At 40.6% G+C, this 26011-nt stretch overlaps 2 protein-coding genes and 1 pseudogene across 2 annotated transcripts in view; 1 reads left to right on the forward strand and 2 right to left on the reverse strand.

Annotated features, from left to right (window-relative positions):
- The window catches only part of LOC105297827 (HRAS-like suppressor 3), a 23919-nt gene extending 22195 nt beyond the window's left edge, over positions 1-1724 (reverse strand). The window contains exons 1-2 of the mRNA XM_011368685.2: positions 1578-1724; positions 1026-1097 (exon numbers count right to left, since the gene is read on the reverse strand). Of these exons, the coding sequence (XP_011366987.1) occupies positions 1026-1040 (15 nt within the window). The 5' untranslated portion in view covers positions 1041-1097; positions 1578-1724. The remainder of the gene's footprint in view (positions 1-1025; positions 1098-1577) is intronic.
- A 3275-nt stretch (positions 1725-4999) lies between these two features.
- ATL3 (atlastin GTPase 3) overlaps positions 5000-26011 on the reverse strand; it is a 35237-nt gene continuing 14225 nt past the window's right edge. The window contains exons 4-13 of the mRNA XM_011368686.2: positions 24612-24716; positions 24067-24117; positions 19804-19860; positions 19030-19122; positions 18040-18178; positions 12569-12696; positions 11888-11944; positions 11250-11321; positions 10471-10902; positions 5000-9691 (exon numbers count right to left, since the gene is read on the reverse strand). Of these exons, the coding sequence (XP_011366988.1) occupies positions 9605-9691; positions 10471-10902; positions 11250-11321; positions 11888-11944; positions 12569-12696; positions 18040-18178; positions 19030-19122; positions 19804-19860; positions 24067-24117; positions 24612-24716 (1221 nt within the window). The 3' untranslated portion in view covers positions 5000-9604. The remainder of the gene's footprint in view (positions 9692-10470; positions 10903-11249; positions 11322-11887; positions 11945-12568; positions 12697-18039; positions 18179-19029; positions 19123-19803; positions 19861-24066; positions 24118-24611; positions 24717-26011) is intronic.
- LOC111745008 lies at positions 18740-18858 on the forward strand (annotated as a pseudogene).

The following is a 26011-nucleotide window of genomic DNA, read 5'->3' on the forward strand; positions in this document are numbered from 1 at the left end:
GAAGCAATTAAAAACTATTAATCCATTACTTTTCTTCTGTTTTTTTTTTTTCTGTATAACATTTACTTTATTTTTCTTTAAAAAAATTTTTTTTCACTGGCGTGATTTCATATACAAAGCTCAATAAAAGAAAATTTCCACTTTCTTTTCTGGACATTATTATTATTCATTTTTTATTACTGAAAATAATGTTGTCAGGTAAAGGAGAGGGATATTTTAAAACGATCACTCCAGGATCAAATTTGCATGGTAAACCCTGGTGCCAGGCACTTGTAAAGTTCTTTGATTGAAATAAAACTAAATTACAGTCGAGTACTTCATATGTGGGCAACGCCCTGTTTTGAACACTTCATAAAGTCTTAGGTCGTAAAATCTTCACTCGAGGGAATAGAGTGGATTTGAAACTCGATCAAAGTGCCACAGCTAAGTGCTCAGGGGCCCAGGATCCCAGATGAGTCTACCTCAAAAGCATTTGCTAAGCCCCTTTATGATTTCTGAACCACATCGCAGGTTAGAAAAAGGAAAAGTGAAAGCTGGGAAATTGCTGGCAGGGCTGGTCATGAGATATACACATCAGCTGAGACCAGAAAAAATCCCTGTGGTCAGACCCAAGCCAGGCCTGGGGCAGCCGGTCCAGCCCCCAACACTCAACCCTAGGATCCAGTCCCGTTATTCTGGTCTGACTCAGGAAGGCAGCACAGAACCTCTGTAGGGCAAGGCTCCTTGCTGCCTCCCTCCTCCTGTGTAAGTCGGGCCTTCTTGGGGGCGGGGGGTGGGGTGGGGGTGAGGGGGCTGGGCTGCTACAGGCAGGGTGGCCTCCAAAGCTGCCCAGGCCAAGTTCAAGTACTGAGACAATTCCAGCAGGTGCAGGCTGACCCACATCTGACACCTAATGCCCAGGGCTGACAGAGGTCTGGCCCCATAGCCTCAAGGATCCTCTCTGAAGTTACAGCTCCAGCTCCAGGCCAATGAATCACCACCAAAACAGGGCTCCCCCCCTCGGCCCGCGCCTGCCCCACACTTACAATGGGCGCGCGCATCTTCTTTTCTGCTGTGGACTTTCAGGCTGGAGTTCGCTTTCTCGGCTGCGAAAATGCCTGAGACAGGGGGAGAAGGGATTCATTACGTCATTAGCAGGAAGCAGCATCCTCCAAACTCCAGAGGATGGTGGCTCTTGGCCGGGAGACTGTGAGCAGTTCGATTCCGACCTCTCCCGGAGCAACCACCTCCCTCCTTGGAGTCCCTCCCCTCCCGCTTCCTGCCCTGCACTTGGCCACAAAAGGATAAACTCCTTGAAGGAGGGCAGAGGAGGTTCACTCGATACTTGAGAGGAGGGGGACCCCGCTGCAGGGAGCGCGATCAGTGTCGCCTGCCCCCCGCGCCGTGCCCTGAACAGTCTGCTGGGGCCGCCCGCGACCGGCCAGCGGTGCCAAGAGGCGGTGGGGGCCAGCCAGCGGCTCCCTAACTTGTTTGCTCCAGCCTCACCCAACTTCTCCGTCTCCCACACGGACCTCAGGATCACGATAGCCACCCGCAGCGCTTCACCCTTAAGTTTCCGAAAGAACTTTTCCACTCACCTTGCGGATCTGGAGACAACGCTACCGCTGTGGCAAAGGGACCCGGTTTTAATGGCAGCAGAGTCCGGGCCAGAGTGAGGTCATCCGGTCCCTCCCCGTGTGACTGGCTAATGGGAGCCTTGCAGAGCTCCCAGGCCCTGGCAACAGGGACCCGCCTACTCCAGCCTCTGGGGCAGACAGGCCGGGTCACCTCCCCCTCATCTGACGTCCTTTTTCCGCTGGTTCCTCCGCCACTGAACCCGCTGCGGGGCCAGCGCCTCCACCTCACCTCTTCTGGACTCGCGCGGCGCGCTGCGGGCTCGCCCGGCGTTGAAGAACGTGTTGTTCTATCCTCCGACTCCGTACACCCGCCACCCTTCAGTGTAAGCTGACTCCTCACTAGAGTGGGCTTATAACGTAAAACTGTGTTACATTTTTAAAGCCATTTGAAGGCAAGGAACTAGCAGAGAGAAAGTACTTTAAACTATTGGGTCTGAAACCATCAGATATCCCCCAAACCTGGCACACAGCAGGCATCCCATGAATGAGTGAATGAAGGACCAGAGGCCCCACCTCACACTGGGCTGTCACTGCGTAAGAGTAGAATCATCTCCATAGTTCCAACACTCTCCGCCACACTCAGCCTTGGGACCAGGATGCTTGGGACAAGCCCTGGCCCTGTCACTCGCTAGCTATGAATTCCAGGCACCCTTACCTCTCTGAGCCTCAGTTTATTCATCCGTGAAATGGGGTGATGACAATATGGTACAATGTGTAAGATAATATATAAAAATACATTCCCCAAGAGAGAACGACAAATGAAATGATGCTTAGAAAGTGCCAGGCTGGACATCTGGCACGAGGGAAATCCTCATTCAGGACAGGGTGGCTATTAGTAGCGTGAAGTAGGGCTCACACTCGTTAACATCACACGTCATTATTCACCTGCTTCCCAACGAGGAGAGTCAGAGGCAACGTAAATAAATACCAGAGCTTACTGTGCATCACTAGTCACCCAACAAAGTGTCGTGTACGTTGAGCAAATGACCACCAGCCAGGCCACGCAAATCCAAGGTGGAGAGTTTCAGTTTCAAGGAAATCAGACTGTTTCCTGCCACTCCTTACTCTCTGCTTTCAGAATTGCCTAAATGTCACTCCTCTGCTTTGTTTTGTTTTTCCTCCTGTTGCTGTGCCAGGAAAGACAAAACAAAAAGCATCCTAAGGGGCATGGACATCAGCGCTCTGTATGTTTACCTTCCACACAGCTCTCAAAAGCGCTCTGTAAGGAAGGCCTCGGGACTGAGAAGCTACCACACGATGCCAGCACCATCACCAGCAGGACTGTCCTTAGCCCCGTTCCACATCCATCACCACAGTACGGGTGGACAGCCATGCCAGGATCAAGCCCACGCCTGCCTCCAAGGCCTCTGATCTTTTCTGCAACTACAACTATGGAACCCCACTATTCCTGTGTGTGTAGGGCGGGGGTGGATATTCATTTCTAATTATTCGCAACCTCTCCATTCTCTGCCTTCCGAGGATGGCTCTCCCAGATAATCCAGTTTTTCTGAGTCCCTGAAAAAGAAGTAACTGAGAAAGTAGAAAGAAGTGGCAACAAGGTGAAATGCTATGCAAGTGTTAAGTGTACTTGGGGGATTCAGAGCAGCTGGGCTGAGGGCAGAAGCAAGGCCAGGGCAGAAGGAAAGGGAGGAGGGTTGCAGGGGGAGTGGCCGGCAACAGCACTTAAGGGAGGCTGTTTGTGATGCTTTTTTACAAACAAGGAGCAGATTCGCAGAATTTTGTAACATGAGGGTTTCTGTTGCTTAACAGCAATTCTCAAAATGGAGCTCACCTTAGGGGAAGGTCAGCTAGCTGTACAGGTTTTTCACATGCATCTAGGCTACTATGGTAAGGCTTCGTGAACGTGCCAATTTTGAGTTTGCTCTGAACAGAAAAGTCAGGCCTTTATTAACAAAAAAGAAGTGTAACTTGTCCTGAATACCCCCGCCCGTCTCTGAAGGCCCTCAAGTCCTACTGAGAGGCAAGAACAAATCCCTATTGAGACCCTGAAGAGCTTGGAAAACTGTTTAAGTGTGCAGCATAACCACCTCTACTTCCCCTTAAAGGGACATCCTGTAATGTTCCAGGCTCATTCCACTACGGTCGTTAAAGGGCCAGTCTGGGGAACTGGTAACTGTTGCGAACTGGTTTTTGTCTGCCCAGCAGTCTTTCATTTGGTGTCTTTGTATGGTTCTGGTGGAGATGCCAATCACAGGACCCTACCATCCTGACTAGACACACTGGGGACCTAGGTCTGGCTGGTTATTGTGCCCCAGCCCCCAGGCTAGTGATTGGCCCTGTAAGGAGGAGATGACCCAAAACAGGCCAATTGGAATCCTTTTCTAGGATAGATCTATTTTTATATACACACATTTTTAAACAGGCAGTGGGTCAAACCAGCCTTTCCTCTGGGGACATTAAAGTGGAATGACGTAAGCCTGAACTATTTGTGCCTCCCCGCCCTTGCGGCGTGGAGAAAATCCTTCCACAAGAGCAGATAATTCCGCTACTGCAGAACTGAGATCATAACCTGCTGCCATTTAAGTTTTTCCAGTGCCTGATGTCCATTTTACTACAAGATATCCAGTTACAAACCTCTTCCCAGTTACAATTCCTTTTTCTTTTAAGCTAGAGTTGAACTTATCTTTGGCAAACTGGTAACGTAATCGAAGGCAAGAACGTCAATGTGCCAGACAAACCAGTTTGCTTGCCTTCTTCCCGTCCGCATGACCACCTTCTCCAACCTGATCTTTCCTTCTCCCCAGCTGATACTGATGGGAGCGTCCAAGTTTTCACCACACTCATTGAATCACATCAACTTTCGGGTTTGCCCCTTTCCCTACTTCCCTGGGATGGGCTCCATGTAACACCTAGCGCAGTGCCTGACATGATCACTATCAGAGACGGATGGAGGATACTGACCTTGCCCAGTGTTTCGAACCAGGGGAAAAATCATTTTTCTGCAGGGATAAACAGGGTGTGTCTAGTGAGTAGTCAACACGTGACGTGTTTGACCTTTGTTTGACGCAAGGTCGCCAGTGAAAGGGAAAGTTTTCAGGAGAGCGTTACCTCGTCTCACTCCCAAAGAGGAACCATTTACCCTGTCGGCTCAGGGTGGGGCAAACGAATTCAAGGGTCCTTACAAGTCCGTGTCACTATAAGTAAAATGTGCATTGATTTTAAGCAGCACGGTCTTCTCCAGCACCATGCTAAGATACTAGTTCAGTATTGTTTTGTAGGACAGAGAAAGCTGACTCACTCAAACCACACCATTACTATATTTGACATAGTTATCCATCCTCTTAGATACCTTATTTGCTTTGCCAAGCGCAAATGTTTCACAGATCTTCCCATATTAAAGAACAGAGAAAGAAAAACACAGATAACATGGCGCCGTGATCTTTATTCCATTAAATGATCTTACAACTAAAAGAAACACGCTTTTAACATACTAACAGCATAATGTCATACTATTGCACTTTAAAAAGTATGTTAAATTTTAAAGCCACTTTAAGAATATAGGAGAAAGTACTTCTAACAAATCATTTTTAAAAACAAGAAATCTGAGAATATTTGTATGTGTCCAAGGTAAATATTAACTCCTTTAAGGCTTTAGTCCATGATAGCATTTATTCATCTAAACTGGAATGCTTTGGGACTCAAATTCGATCTTCCCTTGGTCATAAGAACAGTACCTTTAAATTTTAGTTCTGGCACAAGAAATTCCTTCCCAAGGAAGAAAAATTTATTTTCAAATCTTTCTGCACCAATATGTTTTGAAAAGTTCCTGATATGGGATATTTTGTTGCTAATTTTCGAAGTTATGATCCTCTCCTTCCTTTTTGTTCATTGTTTTTATTTATGGCTTAAGGTTTTCTATGCGTGAAAGACTTAGGGGTTCAAGCCACAGTGCCAAATTTTGCTTTTTAAAAGAAACACAACTTTCTAGTTTTGGGGGGTTTTTTTTAATTCTAATTATACCTGCTAGCAAATAGGATACTTCTACATTCATTTTTCAGAGAAGGCACTGCAACATCCTAATTTAGATAAAGGCTCTAAGGAGCTTAGCTAATTCTCCAGATTACAGGCATCCTTACTACTCAACACTGTAAACTCTGAATGATTATACCTGGCAGACCGCCTAACTGAACCTCAAGTAAAAGCCAGCCACTTGCCTCCAGATGATACTGAATTGCACTTTCCCATCGCGCAAAGCGGTCTCTCTCGCTGAGGTCTCTGAACCACCTGTGATACTATTTATAAAAGTGGTGATTCCAGGCCACGGCCCAGACCGACTGAGGCAATCCCGTGTATGAAGCTGAGAATTAAAAATTTTTTAGAACAAGATCCCAGGTAAGTCTTATGCACACCAAGGTAGATAAGAACCACACTCCAAACCACAGCTACAGTATGATTCGAATTTAGGGAAAACTATTCAATTGCAAATGGCCTTTTACAATGGGGTTCTTAATGTCATTTCATAAAACCACTTATACAAATAGTTTGTACTTTCATAAGTGAAGCTTGTCTTCACTATGGCCTTATTCCTTGACGAAAATTTTGTGGGATCTAAATGTAAGCCAGAATGATGTAGCCCCTGCCGGCTACCTTACTGGTAGCTATCTCAAATCATCCTAAACTACATTTTAATAGTTCTGGGGGGGCGGGGGGAGAGTTCCATGAAGACTTCCATGTAAGTTACTTTTTAAAAAAGAACTCTAGGAAAAAACAAAACTGTTCTTGATGGCTTTTGCCTGGAAAATCAATTAACTTAATTTCTCTAATTTATACATACATACATACATACATACATACTCATCCAAACTCACGCTATCAAAGACACCATTTTTATAAGACAAGTAGAACACTGGGTATGACCTGCTAAAGAAACACATTGGCTAAAATATAAAAATAAAAAAAGAAAGAAAGAAAGGAACACACTGCCAATCCAAGGCCATTTGCTTCTCTGATGCCAAAAGCATTTTACTTCATGTAACAGAAGAGAGAAAGACCAGGTAAAGCAAAAACAATATTCACAGGCAATTTTACCAAGTGTGAAAAACCTCCATGGAATGGATTTCTTGGTATACTGACAAACTAAGGAATGACTCTGAGGATGTTTTATCATCACTCATAGCAACATGATAGTTGGCTCTCATTTTGTCTACAAACCGATCTAGAAAGATTTCTCAGTGAAAATCAAAATTTTGATTCTATTATTTTTAATATGAAGCTAATTGGAAGTATTTAAAAAAACAAATAACATTTAACTTCTCCTGAAATGAGCTCTTTTAATAGAAAATTTTGAAAACTTCCTTTTAAACGTTAATGGAATGTGCCCACATACTGGTGGGAATATGCAAATAAAAAATGCTGCGTGGGAAGGCAGGCCAGCTAGGGAGTGGCAGAGTAACAAACGCTGAATAAACACAGTCTGAACGAAGCAACCTCCCTGACTCATAAATTAAAGGATGAGGGAATTTAAGAAGTAAAAGACATTCTTTTCAACCTGGTTAAAATCTCCCCAGGACTATTTATGCCAGCAATGAGAATGCATCATTAACTGAAAAAGCCAATATAAAATCATTGATATACTGTTATAAGAGAAAACAGGCCAAAGAAAACGCCTTAGAATTCTCACTGAGAAAACTTTATAAACACTTCCCAAAGGCAGAATAAGTTAATAAAGACCAAAAAATAATAATAATAATAAGGCTTTTCCAGGGAAAATAAACCAAGTTATTTCTTACGATCAAAACAAATGGTGAATTTAAGCAGTTAATAAATCCTAAGATTTCATTAAGTCATACATTATTTATTTTAAAAAATCTAATACTTTAGTATTAAAATAAGTTTTAGACACATCCTTTTCTCACCATTAAAGCACAACTCTAGACAATTGTTCCGAAATCTACAAATGTGCTTATAGAATGCATTAAAAGCTAAGTATCTCAACATCTGTAAGGCTTTTTAGCAAAAAAACACGCAAAAGTAGTTTATTAAACCCAACATCAGCAATTTAGTTCTAGCAAAAACATCATCCATCAATCACACTGATGTTTTCAATTTGAACTCTATTGGTTTTGTAGGTTTGTTTGTTTTTAATTAACATCTGTAAGGCCTTTAGTTAATAATTATGAACCTGCAGGAAGATGAAAGATCACCTGAAAATGCACTAAGTTTTCAAAACTAAACTTTCAATTTAACAGTCAAAGCTAAGCATCACTACGCAAGTAACGAGTTTGTAGAACAAGCTGGAAGCTAAGCAGGGTTGGGCCTGGTTAGTACTTGGATGAGAGACCCCCTAGGAAAACCAGGTGCTGTAGGCGTTTAAAAAAAAAAAAAAACAAAACTGGAATTTTCCTAAAGTTTAACAGCAAGTGAAAAAAAAAACAGCAAGAATGTCAAGGCAAGATGGTATGTAAATATGAAAAATATATAAAAAGCACGGAATCGATGCAAGACATAAAAACACTTGAGTGGTAAAATGTTAAAGTTGTCAAAAAAATTCTTTGAATTCACATGCTAGAAGAGATTCTCTTTTTCCACCTTCCATTCGTACTTCATAATATAGAATTTACTCAGATTTTGTCTAAGCCTTCCTGCCTCCCTCCCACAACAAAAATTATCTTGAGAATTAAGGCTCACACATTTGATGAATGTTTATATAAATACTTGCAGGCAAATTTTAAGAAGTTTTAAATTCCACAATAACTCACCATTATAAATCAAAGGAAAAGACAACAGGTAAAAACTGTTTATCACACAATCAAAGTAAACAAAAAAGAATTCTTAGATACTTCTAGATGTCCATATTTGGGTGGTGTTTTGGTCCTTACTAAGCTAAAGCTATTTTAAAGCTACCAGACAGGTCAAGTAAAATTAAATAAAGGAAGACTCATGATATAAAACTGTTTTAGTTTCATTATTAAAAATATTAAATGCATAGGAGAATGCAAATAAACATTTTGGATAAAGACATGATTTACTGCTAAGCCACGCGTAACAGGACATCAATTAAAGGCAGTAATATTTGGTAATGCCTATCTTTTAATTCGTAATAATGTTCTGTTCTCATACAAAACAAAACCTCTCAAATGATAAGTGAGTTATGTATAATACGTATATGTATATTAACCAACAAACAGTGAATCTGACCAAGGCACAAGTTCAAGTGACTTATCAGAGGTCACATGGTTCATTTAAACTCAAGTTTTTTCCTTAAATTATCAAGCTCATTCCTTTTATTATGAGCCACTCTGGCTTTTCAAGGCATGTTTGCTCTTTTCTAGAAAGAAGCTATAGGAATAAAGATGTGTGTGTGTGTGTGCGTGCGCGCGCGCGTCCCAAAACTGCCAGCCTATCACATAAAAGCCCTTAAATTTCAGTGTGTGGTAGATTTAAACGTATTTTTCCACACTATGTAGCAAACAAGATTCTCTAATGTAAGATTTTAAAAGTATAATGGCGTCATTTTCAGTCCTCAGTTCTGAAGCTTTTGCAAGTTTTGTAAACTTTAAAAAAAAGGAATCCTTCTCAATAGAATAAGGTATAAAAGAACTAACAAATTCTGCCCCAAACAGTGTCTTACGTGAGGCTGTCCTCAGTCCCTGCCCATCATGCCCACAAGAGCATGGATTCAATCTTAAAAGGCACTAAGCGGCACATAAAGGACTTAAAACTGCATTTCCATTTTTAACTTTTGCTTTTCCCCCCCATAAAGTGCACAAAGCAGAGAGTAATAAGAAAACAGACACAGGCTTAGATCTATATCATCGGCAAGGAAAAGAAATGCTTCCAACAGAAATGGAAGTGTGTGTAAGAATTTGAAGCCACAGGAAAGGTCTGTTCGTTTACTGGTGCCACGTCTCACTCTTCCCAGGTGGTCCCAGATCTGCACTCCTTGGGACCTGGACCTGTGGCCTCGGCAGAAGCCCGGAAATCAGGAGAGGCTGGTCGGGTCCTTGGTGGATCCTCTCGTTAAGATGCTATTGAGCCTTTTTATCCACTGGGGGTTTCCCAACAATTGCATCCCTCACAGCGGCCTGAGTGGAATTTCCAATATGAGAAGTAGCCTGCAAAAGTCCATTGATTCAACATGTAAGTTAATGAAATATGGCATGGCACCAAGAGAGTAAGTCCTTGGAAATAAACTTTCTGCCTACATTATCAGTGTGTTACAGAAAACAGGGGAATGAAATCGTGGCGGAGGGGAGCCTTGTGGTAGAAGCTGCCTCCAAAAGGGTTAGCTGAGCCTTTGCTCTGTTATAGGGGTGGAGTGGGCAGCTTAGCTTCACCATGAGCTTCTCATTTAGCTGGTCTTTCCACGCCATGCGAAAAAGAAATCAATCAGAGTCTCAAGGACTTATAAACCTAGATCTATAAACAGACAAGAAAGTCAGAAGGCTCTAGCTTTTTGGAAGATTTTAAGTGAAAGAGATGCCATCCATTAATAGGATTCAAAACAGAAAATGTTAAGTTCATATTTTTTAAAGCTCTTGATTTTCACTGACGCAAAATTAACCTTGGATGAGGGGAGAGAAGCACACAGGAATTGTCTGAAGAACATGCAGTTAGAAGTTTCCCGTGAGGAAGAGATATGTCTAAGTTGGAATGTATTTTTACATTAATAGAAAGTTGGTAGGCATGGAAACAAAATATCAAAATTAAATATTAATATCCTAAAGAAAGATAATAAAACATAATGCCCATCAGAAACAAAATAGCCAGGGAACATTTCTCAGGCCTTCTTTCAATAGGAAGCTCTTCCAAAAAGAGGTATTTTACAACAGAAACACAAATATCCATTTGTGTCCATTTTCAACGCTCAGTCTCCTCAGCTGGCACCACTTACCTGCTCCAATACATACGCTGCACCAGAATCGATAGCTCCGCCCAGCTCACGATACTGACCAGAATATCTGATGTACCCCCATGTGAGAAGCGCTATTAACAGCAGTCCAACCATACAGTTGAACAGCTGGGCCACAACCTCAAGACCGACAAAGCCCGTGAGGCCGGAGGCTATGTACAGAACCACGATGCCCACGAAGAGCACCGCGGGGGTTCGGAAGGTGCTGAAGATGTTCTTGCTGCTGTTGTGCTTGCAGAAGTTCTCGTAGAGTTCCTTGATCTCCGCCTCCAGCTCCTCCTGGTAACGAAGGCTAAAATCCTTCCCGCCCATCTTCTTGATCTTTTTAAAATGGTCCAGAGCAAGCTGTCTGAATTCACAGTGCTTCTCCTCTAGAATGTCGGGAGACAAATAAGGTTTCTCTCCCCCACAAACCTAAAAAGAACAAAGACACATGTGTCGTGCAAGATAAAATAAGTGAAAACCTTAGACTATTTTAAGATATCAGATATTAGTTTTTAAATGATGAAGATCAATAAAGTCTGCGCTCGCTTCCTCTGAAAAGCCCCCTTAAATACCAAGGTGATGGGGATCAGTGAGGGCAGTGACCCTGCAGGCTAGAAATGGTGATAACTGGAAGGCCCCGACAACCAGGATGACCCAAATTTAGCTTTGCTGCCTCATCATCTGAAGATACATTAAACAGGATCAAGTTTGGCCTTTAGAAATCAGCAACAACGTCCAGGTTATAGATATTTCAGAATAAGACATGTCTCACATACCTCTTCCATGTTGTTATAATACATGTCCTTCGCAGAGGCTGCAGCTGCTAAATTGTTGGCTTCGGCCGTGGCCTTTTGAAACAAGGAAAGTAAAAGCTATCAATCCTTTCTCTTTTAACATTCTTCTACAAATAATCAAGGAAAATTTTCTCACCTTATTCCCCATTCTTCCTTTTTTATTATCCTTCTGCTATTTTCTAGGTTTCCATATAGCCCAATTAATGAAATAAATTTTCTGCCAAAGATATCCTTATACGTAAGAATCTTTACCATAAATTAAACTTCTGAAAATCATTTCCTTTCCTTCGATTTTAAATGTTAAAAAGTAGAAGTCGAAAAAGAAGGGGGTGGGGAAATGATCTTTACAACATCAATCCCAAACTCTAGCTTCCTTTGTGAAAATGTGTTTTCATGGTGTGTCTGCTGGGCCCAGGGAGAGGCGGTTCTGTTTTCACTGAAGCACTATGAATAGAGACAAGAAGCCCGGAAGGCAGGCTGCTGGAAAACACGCTGCGCATCGGCAGAGCTCAGCCAGCGGGGAAGGAGAGCGACCGCACTCTCGAAGGGCTCCGCTTACTATACGTGGGTCAACTCACGTAATCAAAGGGTATCGCTCAGAATGTCAAAGAACTGCTTACCTGAAGCATGGATTTGGGGTGAGGCAAATCTTCTCCTTGGTAAATTTTAATGTATGCCTTAAAACATAAACATGAAAGCCATTACGAAAAATGTCACTCTGTCATATTTAATCATACTTCTAACTTTTAGAAACAGTGACCATACACAACTGCATTTTCCTAAAGACCTAGATCAACACCCAGGAATTAGCAAAACCACAACACGCCTTGGAGTGCATGTTAGCATTTTTAGTGAACTAAAAATGTTCTCAAGCAGCATGAGCCTACCGAGGCTAAGACTCCCACCAGACTCCCCATGCACACTGGCCTCACCACTACCTGTGGGCAGAGTGACCATCCGCCTTGAGGTAGTCGTGTCACATCTAGGTGCCGTCTCCTCCTACTCACAGCAACTTCCTAACCACCTCCTGTCCACACCATCTTCCTTGAGGAACAATCTTCCTTTAGCCACAGAAATTACTCCTCTAAGAGAGTGCAAAGAACATCCATTTGGTTCTTACACTGATACTGCCACCCAGTGGCCCACTCATGGAAGGACACTGAAGTCTGAAAATGCCTCTCACCATCTCCCCCATGAAACTTCCTTCTAAGCTATTAAAATACTGAAATTCAAGTTAGTTTACAACCTAGACCCATTTTACCAAAAGTCTAAACAGTTTAACAATTAAAACCCGTATTTACCTTAAAATACTCCAACAGCCCCCGACAGGTGACTTTTGAGCCATTGATCTCCTTTTCCATTAAGTTCGCTGGGTTTAATACATACGGTATCAGTATCTGTAACTGCTCTTTGAATTCACTGGCGATATCTGTTCGCGGGACCATGAAGAAGGAAACAATAAGCCAAACGGACTATTTAACCAAGGTGAGCATGAAACACAACCTTTCTAGGTTTCCAACCAACTCAAACTATCAACTGAACAGAAAGTGGGTAGGAACCCACATCAAGGCAGGAACTCTTCAATCTTCACAGCCCTAACTTATAAAATTGAGGCATTCTCATTTCATTTATTCACTCAGCCATTCTGAGCACCTTTCTGTGGCAGGCATTGCCACAGAGCTGAAGACAGAGCTGTGAATGAAATGAAAGTGGTTTCTAAATTTTTCCAATTACAAATATCACCATAAAATCTGTTGGAAAAACTTCAAGTTAATTTATTTCCTGAGATTATTTCCTTCAAGTATATGATCCTCTGAGAGGAATTACTCGATATTATAATGACAATGTAGACTCCTGGAAAACATTCAAAACTATTTTTAAAAATCTATAAAGCCCACCATCAAATAATCACGATTAACATTTAAAATATCCCTATCTGGATGAAAAAGTACAAACTGGCAGTTTGTGAAGTACAGCCTAGGGAATATCGTCAATAATATTCTAATAACTATGTATAATGCCAGGTGGGCACTAGACTAATGAGGGGAATCACTTTGTTAATTACATAAATGTTTAACCACTACGCTGTACACCTGAATATTCAATGTACTGAATGTCAACTCTAACTGAAAAATTAAAATAAAGTAAATAAACATCCATACCCTTCCTATTTCAGGTTCTTACATATTGCTAAATTGTTTTTGTAAAAGACTGCACCAATTATACCCACCAACGTATGAGAAGGCGTGTTTACCACTCGACAGATTATCGTTTTTAAAATCTTTACTGATTTAATTGGTGAAAAACGGTATCTGTGGACTTCTGCTTCTGATAGCACTGACAAGAGAATCTGAAGGGACCTTCATCCTAACAAGATCCTGCACAAAATATATTCCACCACACTGCTGGGCCTGAAAGTAAAAGGGCTGCAAGGGGCTGAGCAGGTGGCAGGAGACGTGAGCCGAAACCAGAGCAGTGAACTCAGGGCGGCTCACTTGAGGGCATTCACTACAACGGGTGACTTTTGGCAAAATTAACTCCTAAATTAAGTTGGATCCCAGAAGGGAGCGGCTGGAATGGTCCAGGGTCAGTAAGCCCCTAGCTCCCTCCCTAAAGGAGCGAACACAAATCTCTGGAGAAAAAAGTAGATCTGAATCATGTACCAAACAGCTGCACAAAGAAATCTGATGATGGGAAATAAAAAAGAAAAATTAAAATATGGAAGGCTGAATGAAATTTAATACATGTCTAACTGGAGTCCTATGGCTGAGAATTCTCTCACTGATGAAATACGTAAATCCACAGCTTCAGAAACTACAGCACATAATGAGTACATTAAATAGAAAGAACTACACACATTAACAGTAAAATCGCAGCATGGCAAAGATCTCCTGGAATAAGGTCTGCAATAAAAGAAAGGTTGAAGGAATCAATAAACATGTAAGGAAAGCTAAACAAATATTACCTTATAGATAATAATGACGGTTAATTGATGAGGTTAAAAAGAAGACAAAGCTAAAACACTTTAGGAGGAAGGTAATCAGAGTTAAACTGTTCTACCTAAGTAAGTGGATACCTGTAGAGAGATAAAGCTCCCCAAATTCAAAAGAATGCATGGTTTATCTCGGGAGGCCTGCTTGCATAAAAAGGAAAAGGCTGGTTCTGTGGAATTCCAGGAAGAAGAAGATTAAGTATAGATAAAGGGAGTGTCAAAGGGAGTGTCAAAGGAAGTGTCGATTGCACCTTGATCTTCAGGATGTTACTTTAATTATGTTATCTTGGGATACCAAAAGGAACAGATTATGTATAAAAAGAAGGATAAGAAATAAAGTCGGAGAGACAGTTGTGAGATCTGCTCTCCCTCCTACACCCTGTCTGTCTTCTCTTTTTTCTCAGTCCCCGCTCCCCCATTCAGGGACCCGGTTTGACTTGGTCGGCTGGCTTCTGACAGATACCAACCTCCATCTAAATATTCTTAATCCTATAGTCTCCTCAGGATGGTGCCAAAGTACGGTCTATACCAACTTTAAAAAGGGATTAACCCCCACATTGCACACTGATTAGTGGCTTAATATATGACAAAAGTGACGCTTCAACCAGTGGAGAAAAGTTGGACTATTCGATAAATACTGCTGGGACAAATGGGTTAGCGATTCAGAAAATAAGTTGGATCCAAATTGGATCATAAATTATAATGAGAAAAATAAAACTGCAAGTTTTTAACAACAACAACAAAAAGAGTAGGATAAATTCTTGATAACCTTGGAGTGAAAGTGTACATAATATGCTATTGTATATATTCATATTTGCTTGCATATACTAAAGAAACTGCAAAACTACAAACATGTGAATGTATTACCTTCAAAAAAACCTTCTATTATGGTTTCAACTTTCATCACACTGAAAGACTGAGCTTCAAAAATATTTCATACAAAGAACTAGCAAGATCCAGACACCACAGATTGTTCCTATACACAGTTCTACAGACCCTCAGCTATTACTGTTTCTGTCAAAGCTGTACCAAAATATTACTTTTAGAGTAGACAAGTGTCTCGTGACAGAGATGATCTCTAAAGACTGTACCGATATACTTGCATTCCTTGATTATTGTGATGCTACACGTATAGTCATGGGTATATATTGCCCATTTGTATTTCTTCCTTTGGGACTTGCCTTTTCATGTAAGAAATAAAGATTTTAACCCTATAAATGTGTTTTATAGTTTATTCATGGATGAAGAAAGCAAATGGTGCATAATTATGAGACTAAGGTTTGCTTATACAGAATTTGTTCCTTATTTTATAAACATACTATGAAACTTAGCACATTACTATTTAGTGATAAGTCATTCATAATCTCTAAGTATGTACACCGGGTTGAACAATATGCACCCTGAATGCACGTCCACCTGGAATCTCAAAATGTGACCTTATTTGAAGACACAGTCTTTATAGATGTAATTAGCTGAGATCATACCAGATTAGGGTGAGATTTAAAACCAGAATGGTGTTCTTATAAAAAAAGAGAACACGCAGAGGTACACACAGAAGGTGGTCATGTGACCACAGAGACAGAGACTGAAGTGATGCCAACTACAAACCAAGGAATGCCAAGGACTTCCAGCAATCACTGGAAGTGAGGAGAGAAACATGGGACACATTCTCCCTCAGTGCCTCCAGAAGGAACCAACCCTGCCGACACCTCCATTTTGGAATTCCGGTCTCCTGAACTGTTGGGGAATAAATTTCTGTTGTCTTTAGCCACCCAGTTTGTGGAACTTTGTTACAGCAGTCATAGAAAACTAATACAATATGCATAACCAAAAGCGATGCCAACTTACAAAAGCCAGGGTTATAGAACTTTTAAGAAGCTTTTCTTGTTACCTGGAATAGCATGATAAAAATGAATTTTAAAACACAATGTTTTGAATTATCGAAATGTTTGCCAATACAGAAGAATGCCATTTCGTGTGTTTATACCTGAAATAGCTGACACCACCGTGAGGAAAGAGGAAAAAGCATGCATTCTCTCCAACCCACCTTTCTGATCATCTTCATTTAACAATTCCACTGAACAACCTCCCTGCCAGCAATGAACAAACCAGAGTTTACGTTTGGTAAACACATATCTAATGATGGAGCATTATAACCCTAAAAGACGTATCATCTACACACTCAACTTTCTCTCTATACTCAACTCTGAAGTCAATTGCAACTACTTTTTAGGTAAAAGGTTCTAGCTCCAGTTCTGTCTAAGCAGATTTCTCTCCAAAGCCAGACCTCAAATTTGGATTTCTGAATTGTTGTCTAACAGGGTCTGGAGGTGTTCCGCTCAGGAAAGCTGCCACCCACATAAAAATATCAGACAAGTGACAAATAGAGGGTAAAGAAGGTAAGTCTCTCAAACTTGGTTTATTTTGCAATATTACAAGTTGGAACGTAAATCTTAAGGTGAACAAATACATTAACTTTCTTGGATCAACTGAGTCAATTTCTCCTGGTAACTAAACCATATATATTCCTCTAAGTTACTTCCTCAATATAACAGAAGAACTTCTATTTGAACACAGTATGGATTTGGAGTAAGAGAGATCTGGATGTGAGTCTCTGCCCCACCACTTACTAGCTAAGTACTCTGAGCAAGTTACTTCACTCTCCTGACCAGTTTATCTGTACAATCAAGGAAATAACATCGGCTTCATGGAATTACTGGGATCACTGAGTATGAAAGTGACTACCATAGTGTTGGTACTATGGTCTGAATGTTTGTGTCGTCCCACCCTCACCCCACCTCTACCCCCCGCCCCCCCACAAAATGCATATGTTGAAACCCTAACCCCTAAAGGTGATGGCATTAGTAGGTAGGGCCTTCAGGAGGGGATTAGGCTATTGGGTTGGAGCCCTCCTGAATGGGATTGGTGCTCTCATAAGAGACCCACAGAGCTCCCTAGCCCTTTCCATCACGTGAAGATACAACCAGAACTCTGAGACCAGGAAGGGAACGCTTACCCCACCACACTGCCACACTGACCTCGGAATTCCAAGCTCCAGAACCACGAGAAATAAATTTCTGTTGTTTACGAGCTACCCAGTCTACAGTATTCTCTTACAGCAGCCCAAACAGACTAAGACAGCTGGGAACACAAGTGGGCCTCTAAAAATGGCAACTACTATTATTTCTACTTTACTGGGAACCTGAGAAGCTCAGATAAGTTTACAAACAAAAATGCTCAGTTTAACACACGTTTAAACTGAGGGTTAGCCATTAAATGGTTCAAGGTCTCAATGAATAAGGAACAAAAATAAAATGATGGAACCCAAGAGTCCCAACTCTGATTTCTCTAAGCTACCATCTAGTCAGCACTTCCTAATATTAAGGTATGACCCAGCATCAGGTTTTGTTATAATCACAAATAAGCTGAAAACAATGGCCATGACATGTATTATCTTACCTTTCTTTGGGAAGTTAATTTTACTTGATAAATTATTAGCTGACAAATGTTCAGTCTTCCTTTACTTAGCACTTTTATCTCTTATAAACCAATAATCATAACATGTCTCTTAGAAAGACCGATGGAGAAACTAATGTGAACTTATTCTGATGGTCACAGTAGACAGGAGCAAAAACTGAACCAGACTCTAAATGCTATTTTTTCTAAGACAACACACTATTTCTCTTAAGCAGTCACTAGATTCATAACTGACATTTTCTGGTCACTATTTAATTCCAAAGATCCAATCACATGTTTAAAATAACATCATTTGTAACATACCTTTCAATTTCCCATCAAACTCAGGGCTTGTGGCCACCTGGAGTCCTGGATGTGGCAGGAGAAAACAGGTGACGCTGGAGAAACATGAGTGAATGTGATTTCGGACATTCTGAATTTCTTCATGTTGATGTTCTTTCACCTGCCAATGAAGATCAACAATTCACAAAAGATTATTTGTTTTTCTTCACTAGGAACCACTAGTACAGGACAAAGGAAAGAAGACTTCCCAACTCTGATGGGTCACAGTGGCCTATGTTTTGTCCAACGAGCAAACTCAGAACCCTAAGAAGCAATAAACGCACAACTTTGATTAACCATGGCTTGGCTCCTAGACATATCAAAGAATAGGTACTAAAGAGTTTTGTTTTGTTTTGTTTTTTTTTAAAGAGTATTACACGATACTTAGGAAGAACAACAGAAGGTTTGTAGGCATAAAGGAGGATCTAACCAACTGGTAGTAATTGACAAAAACCTGCTGTGCTTTAATTTTGGAGAAAAGGCTAAGCCTGTTTATAGTCATCCTGAAACAAATAAGAATTCTGAATAAGAACAACAGAACTAAAGTTCTGAATGTGGCGTCCTAAAGGCACAGACAGAACCTGATGTAGAATGTAAAAGGAAAGCTTGGGTTTTGCCCAGAGTTCTCTATAGTCCCCGTGCATTATAGACCTGGCTACTTTATTCTAAAACGTGAAGTGTTATCTATGGCCATGCCACCCTCAACACGCCCGATGTTGTCTGATCTCAGAAGCTAAGCAGGATCGGGCCTGGTTACTACTTGGATGGGAGACCACCTAAGAATACCAGGTGCTGTAGGCATTAAAACAAACAAACAAATAAATAAAACATGAATAGTAGTGTGTGAATAGTCATAAGTATTTAACACACTTAAAATAATTTTCCATAAACTGCTTTACATGCAATAGTTAAAGGCAAATGAGAAAGTTATCACTACCTTTAGGTAATTCTTCAGGTTATATTTCTACTTACCTGTAAACGTTTATCCAAAAATGACATTCCTCCCTGTAGTCCATAGTTGTATTCATAAGGGAAACTCCAGTCTCGAACCAAAAACATCAGTGTCTATTTTGGAGAAGAGCAGAACATATTGTAATGCTGCATAAATGGATTTTCAAAACAACAATTGAAATGCTTCTTTGCACAACGTCAGCTTCTTCAAAGGGGACAAAAAAATATGCTGAAGGATTGATCTATTCTGTAATGTCTTAGAAACGTTATAAACACTAGGAGGACATGTACACTAAAAGCGAGTATGGGGAATGTGGTCAAGGACAAGTGAGAAAACAAAATGGCACTAGCTAGTCTTCAATCAGATCTACTTTTAACAGAAAGAAAAAGAAAACTAAAATAATAACAATACTTAAAGCTCTTCTAATTTTATTGAGGTTACTGTGCATTCTCATCCTCATGAAACCATTAGCTAAAGCAGAAGTCAGAAAATTTTTTGTGTAAAGAGCCAGAGAATAAGTATTTTAGGCTATAGCAGCAAGAAGCAGCCATGGACAGTACAAACAAGTGTGGCTGTGTTCTAATAAAACCTTAGCTATAGATGCTAAATTTCAGATGATTTACACACATCATAAAATCTCTTTTGATTTTTTTCGACCATTTAAATATGTAAAAACGATTCCTAATTCACGGGTCATGTAAAAATAAGAAGCTGGCTAGATTTGGCCCATGAACTGTAGTTTGCTGATCCCTGAACTAAAACAAAAATATGAATATTTATAGTTAACATTATACCTGAAAGGGTTTTTGGAAAATTTCATCCATTGCCAGACGACCATATTCTGTGAAAAGCTTTAAAAAAGAGAAAAAAGAAGAGTTATGGCTTGTAAGGCAAAATTACTTAAAGAGTTTCTGTGTCTAGTCTTTGGCAAAGGTCTTTGAACAGACTGAATACTACTTACATGAAACGAAAGTTCTACAGTTGCAAAGCCCACAGGAGCCATTAACCTTAAAATAATCTTGGATCTGTCTCACATCCCACATCCCAATTCGTTAGCAAATCCAGAATCCAACCACTCACAACTTCCATGGAGCTTGGAATATTTCAATAGCTTCCTAACTGGTCTCCCTGCCCCACTCCCTTCCCCACACTATTCCCAATTCCCATATAACGGTTCAAGGGTAGTTAGAGCACGCCCTGCCTCTGCCCGCCCCCACCCCCACCCCCGCCCCAGCCTTATTCAATATAAAAGCCAGTCCTTACAGCCTGATCCCTGATCCCGCTACACTGGCCCTCCTTGCTGTTCTTCAAACACGCTGGGCACACTGCTGCCTTGGGGCCTTTGATGACTCCTCCTCCTGCCTGTAATGTCCTTCCCCCAAGTATCTGTACAATCGGGTCCCTCACTTCTTAAAGTCTTTACTCAAAGCCTCTCAACGAAGCCTTCCATGGCCCTCTACCTAAAAAGACTGAAATTCTTCACACAATGTTTCCTACCCCATGTCTCTTTAATTTTTCTCCTTAATGTATCTCACTATCTAACATACTATATCTTTACTTATCGTAATTAGTGTCTGTCTTCACTACTAGCACTGAGACGCCATGAGAGCAGGGACGTTTGTTTTGTGCACCACTATACCTCTAGCATCAAGAAGAGTGTTAGACCCATAGTATGTACGCCATTCGAATGACTGAGAATCCTTTAAGGTTAGAGGCAGGGGCCATCAAGAAATGAGCAGATTCTCTCAGCAGAATCCCTGAAAGGCTCAGAAATTAGAAGCACCAGTTACCCTGAAGGAGAGGGTGAGGGAGATAACTAAAATGTTTGAAAGTCTGTGGAGAGAACACCTAATATTCCCAGATTCCCAGATCCTGCTCTGTTCTCCACCTCCAATGCTCTTCCTGCCCCCACAGAAGATGGGAAATGTACTATCTGAAGAGGATAAACCAAAAGGAATTGAGACTTTGACTCCAAACTTAGCTGAACAAGGAAGGAATAAGTCTCCTGCCTGACTGGAAACAGGTACTTAAGCCTAAGTCTCCAATCACACTGAGCGGTGAGCCTCCTTGGCACACTCACTCACTGCAGTCACAGCCAAGCTCCCTGCCACCTAGCGCAGGCAGGAGTTTAAAGAATTATTCTCTGGAGACCGACAGCCCAAGAATAACAGTCTGCAAATATAGGCATTTCGAGGTTGCAACAAAAAAAGCTAAATTGTCTTGCCCTCACAGTCACCTCACTGCGATCCAAGCCAGTACACAAGGCCCACCTCTGACCAAAGCTCCGAGTCAGCTTTTCAGTGGCTCACTCTTAAATACAGATGGCCACGGACCACCAGACCTTTGAGAAAAGCTTCTAGCAAGAAAGACAAAAACTCATGTCCTTCAATTCTAGAATATCATCTGAACCTTATATGAATGCTAGTAAGTTTTTTTCCTACACACATACCTGTGGTGAAGTTTAATTTATAAATAAGGCACAGAAAGAGATTAACAACAATAACCAATAATAAAATAGAACAATATCCTATAATAAGTGATGTGAAATGTGGTCCCTCTCTCTCTGATAACTGAGACAGCTATTAAATGACTAAAGGGCGGGGAGTTTCTACAGCATGGACACATTGGACAAAGGGATGATTCATGTCCCAGGCAGGACAGAGCAGGACAGTGCAAGATTTCAATACATTACTCAGAACGGTACACAATTTAAAACTTATGAACTGTTTATTTCTGGAATATTCCACTTGATATTTTCAGACTGCAGTTGACTGTAACTGCAACTGTGGAAAGCAAAACCGCAGACGAGGGCGAAGTACTAAATTGCACTTATGGTTCAGAATTATTTAATTTATACGAAATCAAACCTACCCATATTTTTTTTGTCTTCTACCTCTGACGTCTTGCTTAGAAAATTCTACCTCGATATTTTATATTGGACCTACTTTTTTCTAGTCATTTATGGTTTGTTTGGTTTTTTTCTGCATCAAAATATTTAATCCATCTGGAATAACGTGTTAGCTACACATATAGATACATACAGAAAATACACACATAGAATACAGAAAAATATAGAAGAAACAAAGCACATTTCTGCATGTGGTTAAATCTTTTATATGCCTCATACAGCTCTGAATTGCTTCAGATGAATCTCCTTAAGTTTATTCTGAGGTTTTAATATTTTGCTGCTATAGTAAATATTTTCCATTACATTTTTAAACTGGTTAATGTTGGAAGATAAGAAAGCCTTCTGATTTATATTTGTATTTCGTGATGGGGATCTGAGTTTTTTTCTAGTTCTAAATTGTTTTACAGTTGATTCTTATGGCTGTCCAGGTACACAAGACTATTATTTTTTCCTTTTAATATTTATATTTATGCAATTTCTAGACGTGCCATCAATCAGCCTTGTCAAGTGAGACAAGTCCGCCAGTCATTAGGTCCTGTGGCCACTCTGTAGAGCAGGGGTCCCTAACCCCAGAGCCACGGACCTGTACTGGTCCATGGCCTGTTAGGAACTGGGCCACACAGAAGCAGGTGAGCCAGTGAAGCTTCCTCTGTATTTGCAGCCATTCCCCAGCACCAGCATCACCACCTCAGCTCCACCTCAGATCAATAGGCATTAGATTCCCATAGAAGCTCCGGTCCCTGGTACCAGAAAGGTTGGGGACCACTGCACTAGAAGCTACAAAAAGGTAAGAAAAGATTCTCCCCCACAGGCTTCAGAGCACATGGCCTCCAGAACTGTGAGACAATCCATCTCTACTGTTTTAAGCCACCCAGTTTGTGGTGCTCTGTGACAGCAGTCCTCACACACTGCCCATGCCTATTCACTTATGTATCTCTCTCACTGACTGGGCTAAAAAAAATCCATAAAGAATTATGTCTGCTTTAAACACTAGTGTATCTCTAGCACCTGGTCCACTGCCTCACGCAAGGTGGGCATTCAACGAAATGTGTGAAAGAAAGGTGCTTAGAAAAGAATTAGTTTTAGGTGAAAAGGTGTGTCCAACTCAAGTTTTGACGGAAATTTTTACAGAGCAACAGCTCTCAACCACTGAGTCATAGCACTGGTGCAGAACCACCAATTATAAGGTACAAGTAAGTGCTAGTAGTAACATTAAGGGCCAAAGTTTAGGAATTATTATTATTATTTTTTTTAAAGAAACATAAATTAGAACCAATTCAACGTAGTCTCTATAATAAATGACACGCTCATTCTCTCACATTCTAATATGTTTTCTTGAATGTCAGTGGGAGAAGTGAAATTAAAAAGCATGTGAGAAACTGTATTTAATTCTGCAATACCCACGGAAGAGTATTTTACAGGAAAAACATGTAAGAACTACTGCTATGGAGAAGGGAAGACATTGACTAGAAACAGTAGTCATAACGGTAATAATAAATAATGACTAGCAGTTATCAGACATACTATTTTCCAGGTACATAACTCTATGTATTTTATAAAATTTAATATATTTAACCTAACCTGGATTATTGCAATAGCTTCGTAATCAGTCTCACTGGATACACACTTGCCCCTCTAGAAATCTATCCTAAACACAACAGCCAAAGTGATCCTTCTACAACATGTCAAACAATATCACTCCCCTGCTCAAAACATGGCTCCCACCTCACCCAGAGGAAAAGCCCAAGTCCTTGCAAAGGCCAGGCGTCACCAGGACCTTAAGGCCTCTCTCACTTCATCGCTTAGCCTCCTCCTGTCACACCCTCAGATCCCACTCACTGGCCTCCTTGCTGCTTTATCCTGCCAAGCACCCTCCGCCTCACATTTTTCTCCTTGCTATTCCCCTCTACTAACCCACCTTTCCCCCAAGACGAATCTGCAGGACTTACATGCCCACTTTCTTCAGTTCCCTGCTCTACGCAGTAAAGCCTTCCCTGACTCCTCAGCAACAGATATACAGAGTATAGGATTACTATGAACCAAAAGCCTTCCTTCACATTTCAAGCTTTTGCTAAAAGTACTCAGTAAAATTTTTATGTCTTAAAACTTTTAAATGACATATAATGATGTTTTTATGAGGAATATATACCTGTAGCTGTTGAAGATCATCTTCCTGAATGTTCTGGGATAAATTATAAATCTAGAAAACAAAAATCCAGATTGTTACGACTCTAGCTTACTTCAAACAAAGCTCAAATAAGCCTAAAGCACTGAAAAGAAGTTTTGTACATTTAAAGGTTTGCATATAAGAATATGAAGTCTGTTCAAACAGTAATATTATGTCTTTTGAAAAACTATACATGCACAGCTGAAATAACATAATTCTTCCTTTACAGTTTAAAAAATATTTTTCTTAAGTTCTTACCAAATCTACACTTCCTATATGATGTCACTGATATAATTTCAATTTCCACTTTGACTTTTCTTGGAGTTTTTTTTATATATATTTATGACCAAAATGGGATAGTTTAGGCTGCTTCTTGAGCTTGTAAATGTTAACTGATATCTGTAGTCTAAAAAGAACATTTATATATCACCATAGGAGTTCTGACAACAGAACAATAGCTAAAATTAGATGTACTCCCTTCACCTTATTTCCTCTACAAACTTTTCTCTCTAGTCAAGTGGTTTTACCTGAACAGAACTGGTCATGGTGCTCAGAGCGAAGATGGTAGCGCAGTCTTTCACGGTGGACTGGCTGTCGAATGCCCCCTGGGTATCCATCAGAACAACTGCGACCTACAAAAAAAAGGGAAAAAAACACACAAAACATGTTAAAGCAAGAAGGGGAAAAAGTAAAGGAGAAACGGAATAGTACAGGTAACATTTAAATGAGACGTAAACACCTGCTTGTAGGGTCTATCAGAAAGTATAATTATTTAGGTGCCTTGTTTTGACCAGAGAACTTTGCTGGAGATCATCTGCTCTGACCTAATGAAACGATAAAAAACCGGCTTACAGAGCAATACAGGAGCGGGAAAGCACCCCACCAACTAAGATGGCCAAATGTTGAGGCCAATTAGCTCACTGACCAAGCCAGTCATTTGGATGTTTAGTTGATGTTGAAAAAGAAATTAAAAATATTAATTGACTTAGTTTAAACTTAGGCATAATCCAATAAAAGAAAACGTATGTATTGGAATATTTTTGGCATTTACTGGCAAAGCTGTATTTTCTCAAATTTCTAGGGTGTTCTGGTTGTTTGATAAAAGAAAATTAACATTGAACCTTTACAGAAGATAGACCACACCAAAAAGGCCAAACTAAAGGAGAATGCAAGCTATCTTCACACTCTATAAACATAGCTAGGCTTCATGAAGCCTTAGGTTTTCCAAAAAGGACTTAATGATCCATTCCCACCCTGAAAGTGCAATTAAAAAATTTAGCAACAAATAGCCAAAGACACAGTCAAAGTACTACAAGTGGCCGCCTCTGAAGAAGGGGACCAGCCAGGAGGAAGGATGCTCTTCTTTATTGTGAACAATGAAATGCTAATTAACTATTTAAACTACGTTTATATATTACTTTCGTTAAAAAACAAAATGTTGCTGAAAAAAAAAAAGCAAGTAACTGATACATATAAAATCCGATTAAGACTACAAATCAAACACACAAAAGGAACTATCCAAAACCTATGATCTCCTATGTGTAATTCTGAAAGGTCAGTAGTGGCCAGGGGCTGAGAAGAGAGAGAAGAGGAATGACTGCTAATGGGGACTCAGTTTCTTTTGGGGGTGATCAAAATGTTCTGGAATTAGATGGTGGTGATATTTGCACAGCTTTGGGAGCATCCCAAAAACTGCTGAATTATATACTTTTTAAAGGATGAATTTTATGGTATGCAAATTATATCTCAATAACAAAGGGCTAATCATGGCATATATTTGCTAACTAGAAAAACGAGGCTAGACAGAGGAAGCAAGGGGAAACACTAAAGAGAAGCTCTTTTGAGGAGCGAGAGTCACATGAACACTTAGATAAAGTGCTGAGTATATGGGGGAATGTATTCTCATCTCATGTGGCAGACCCCTAGT

This window comes from Pteropus vampyrus, unplaced genomic scaffold, assembly GCF_000151845.1.
Source record: "Pteropus vampyrus isolate Shadow unplaced genomic scaffold, Pvam_2.0 Scaffold144, whole genome shotgun sequence".
NCBI lineage: Eukaryota > Metazoa > Chordata > Mammalia > Chiroptera > Pteropodidae > Pteropus > Pteropus vampyrus.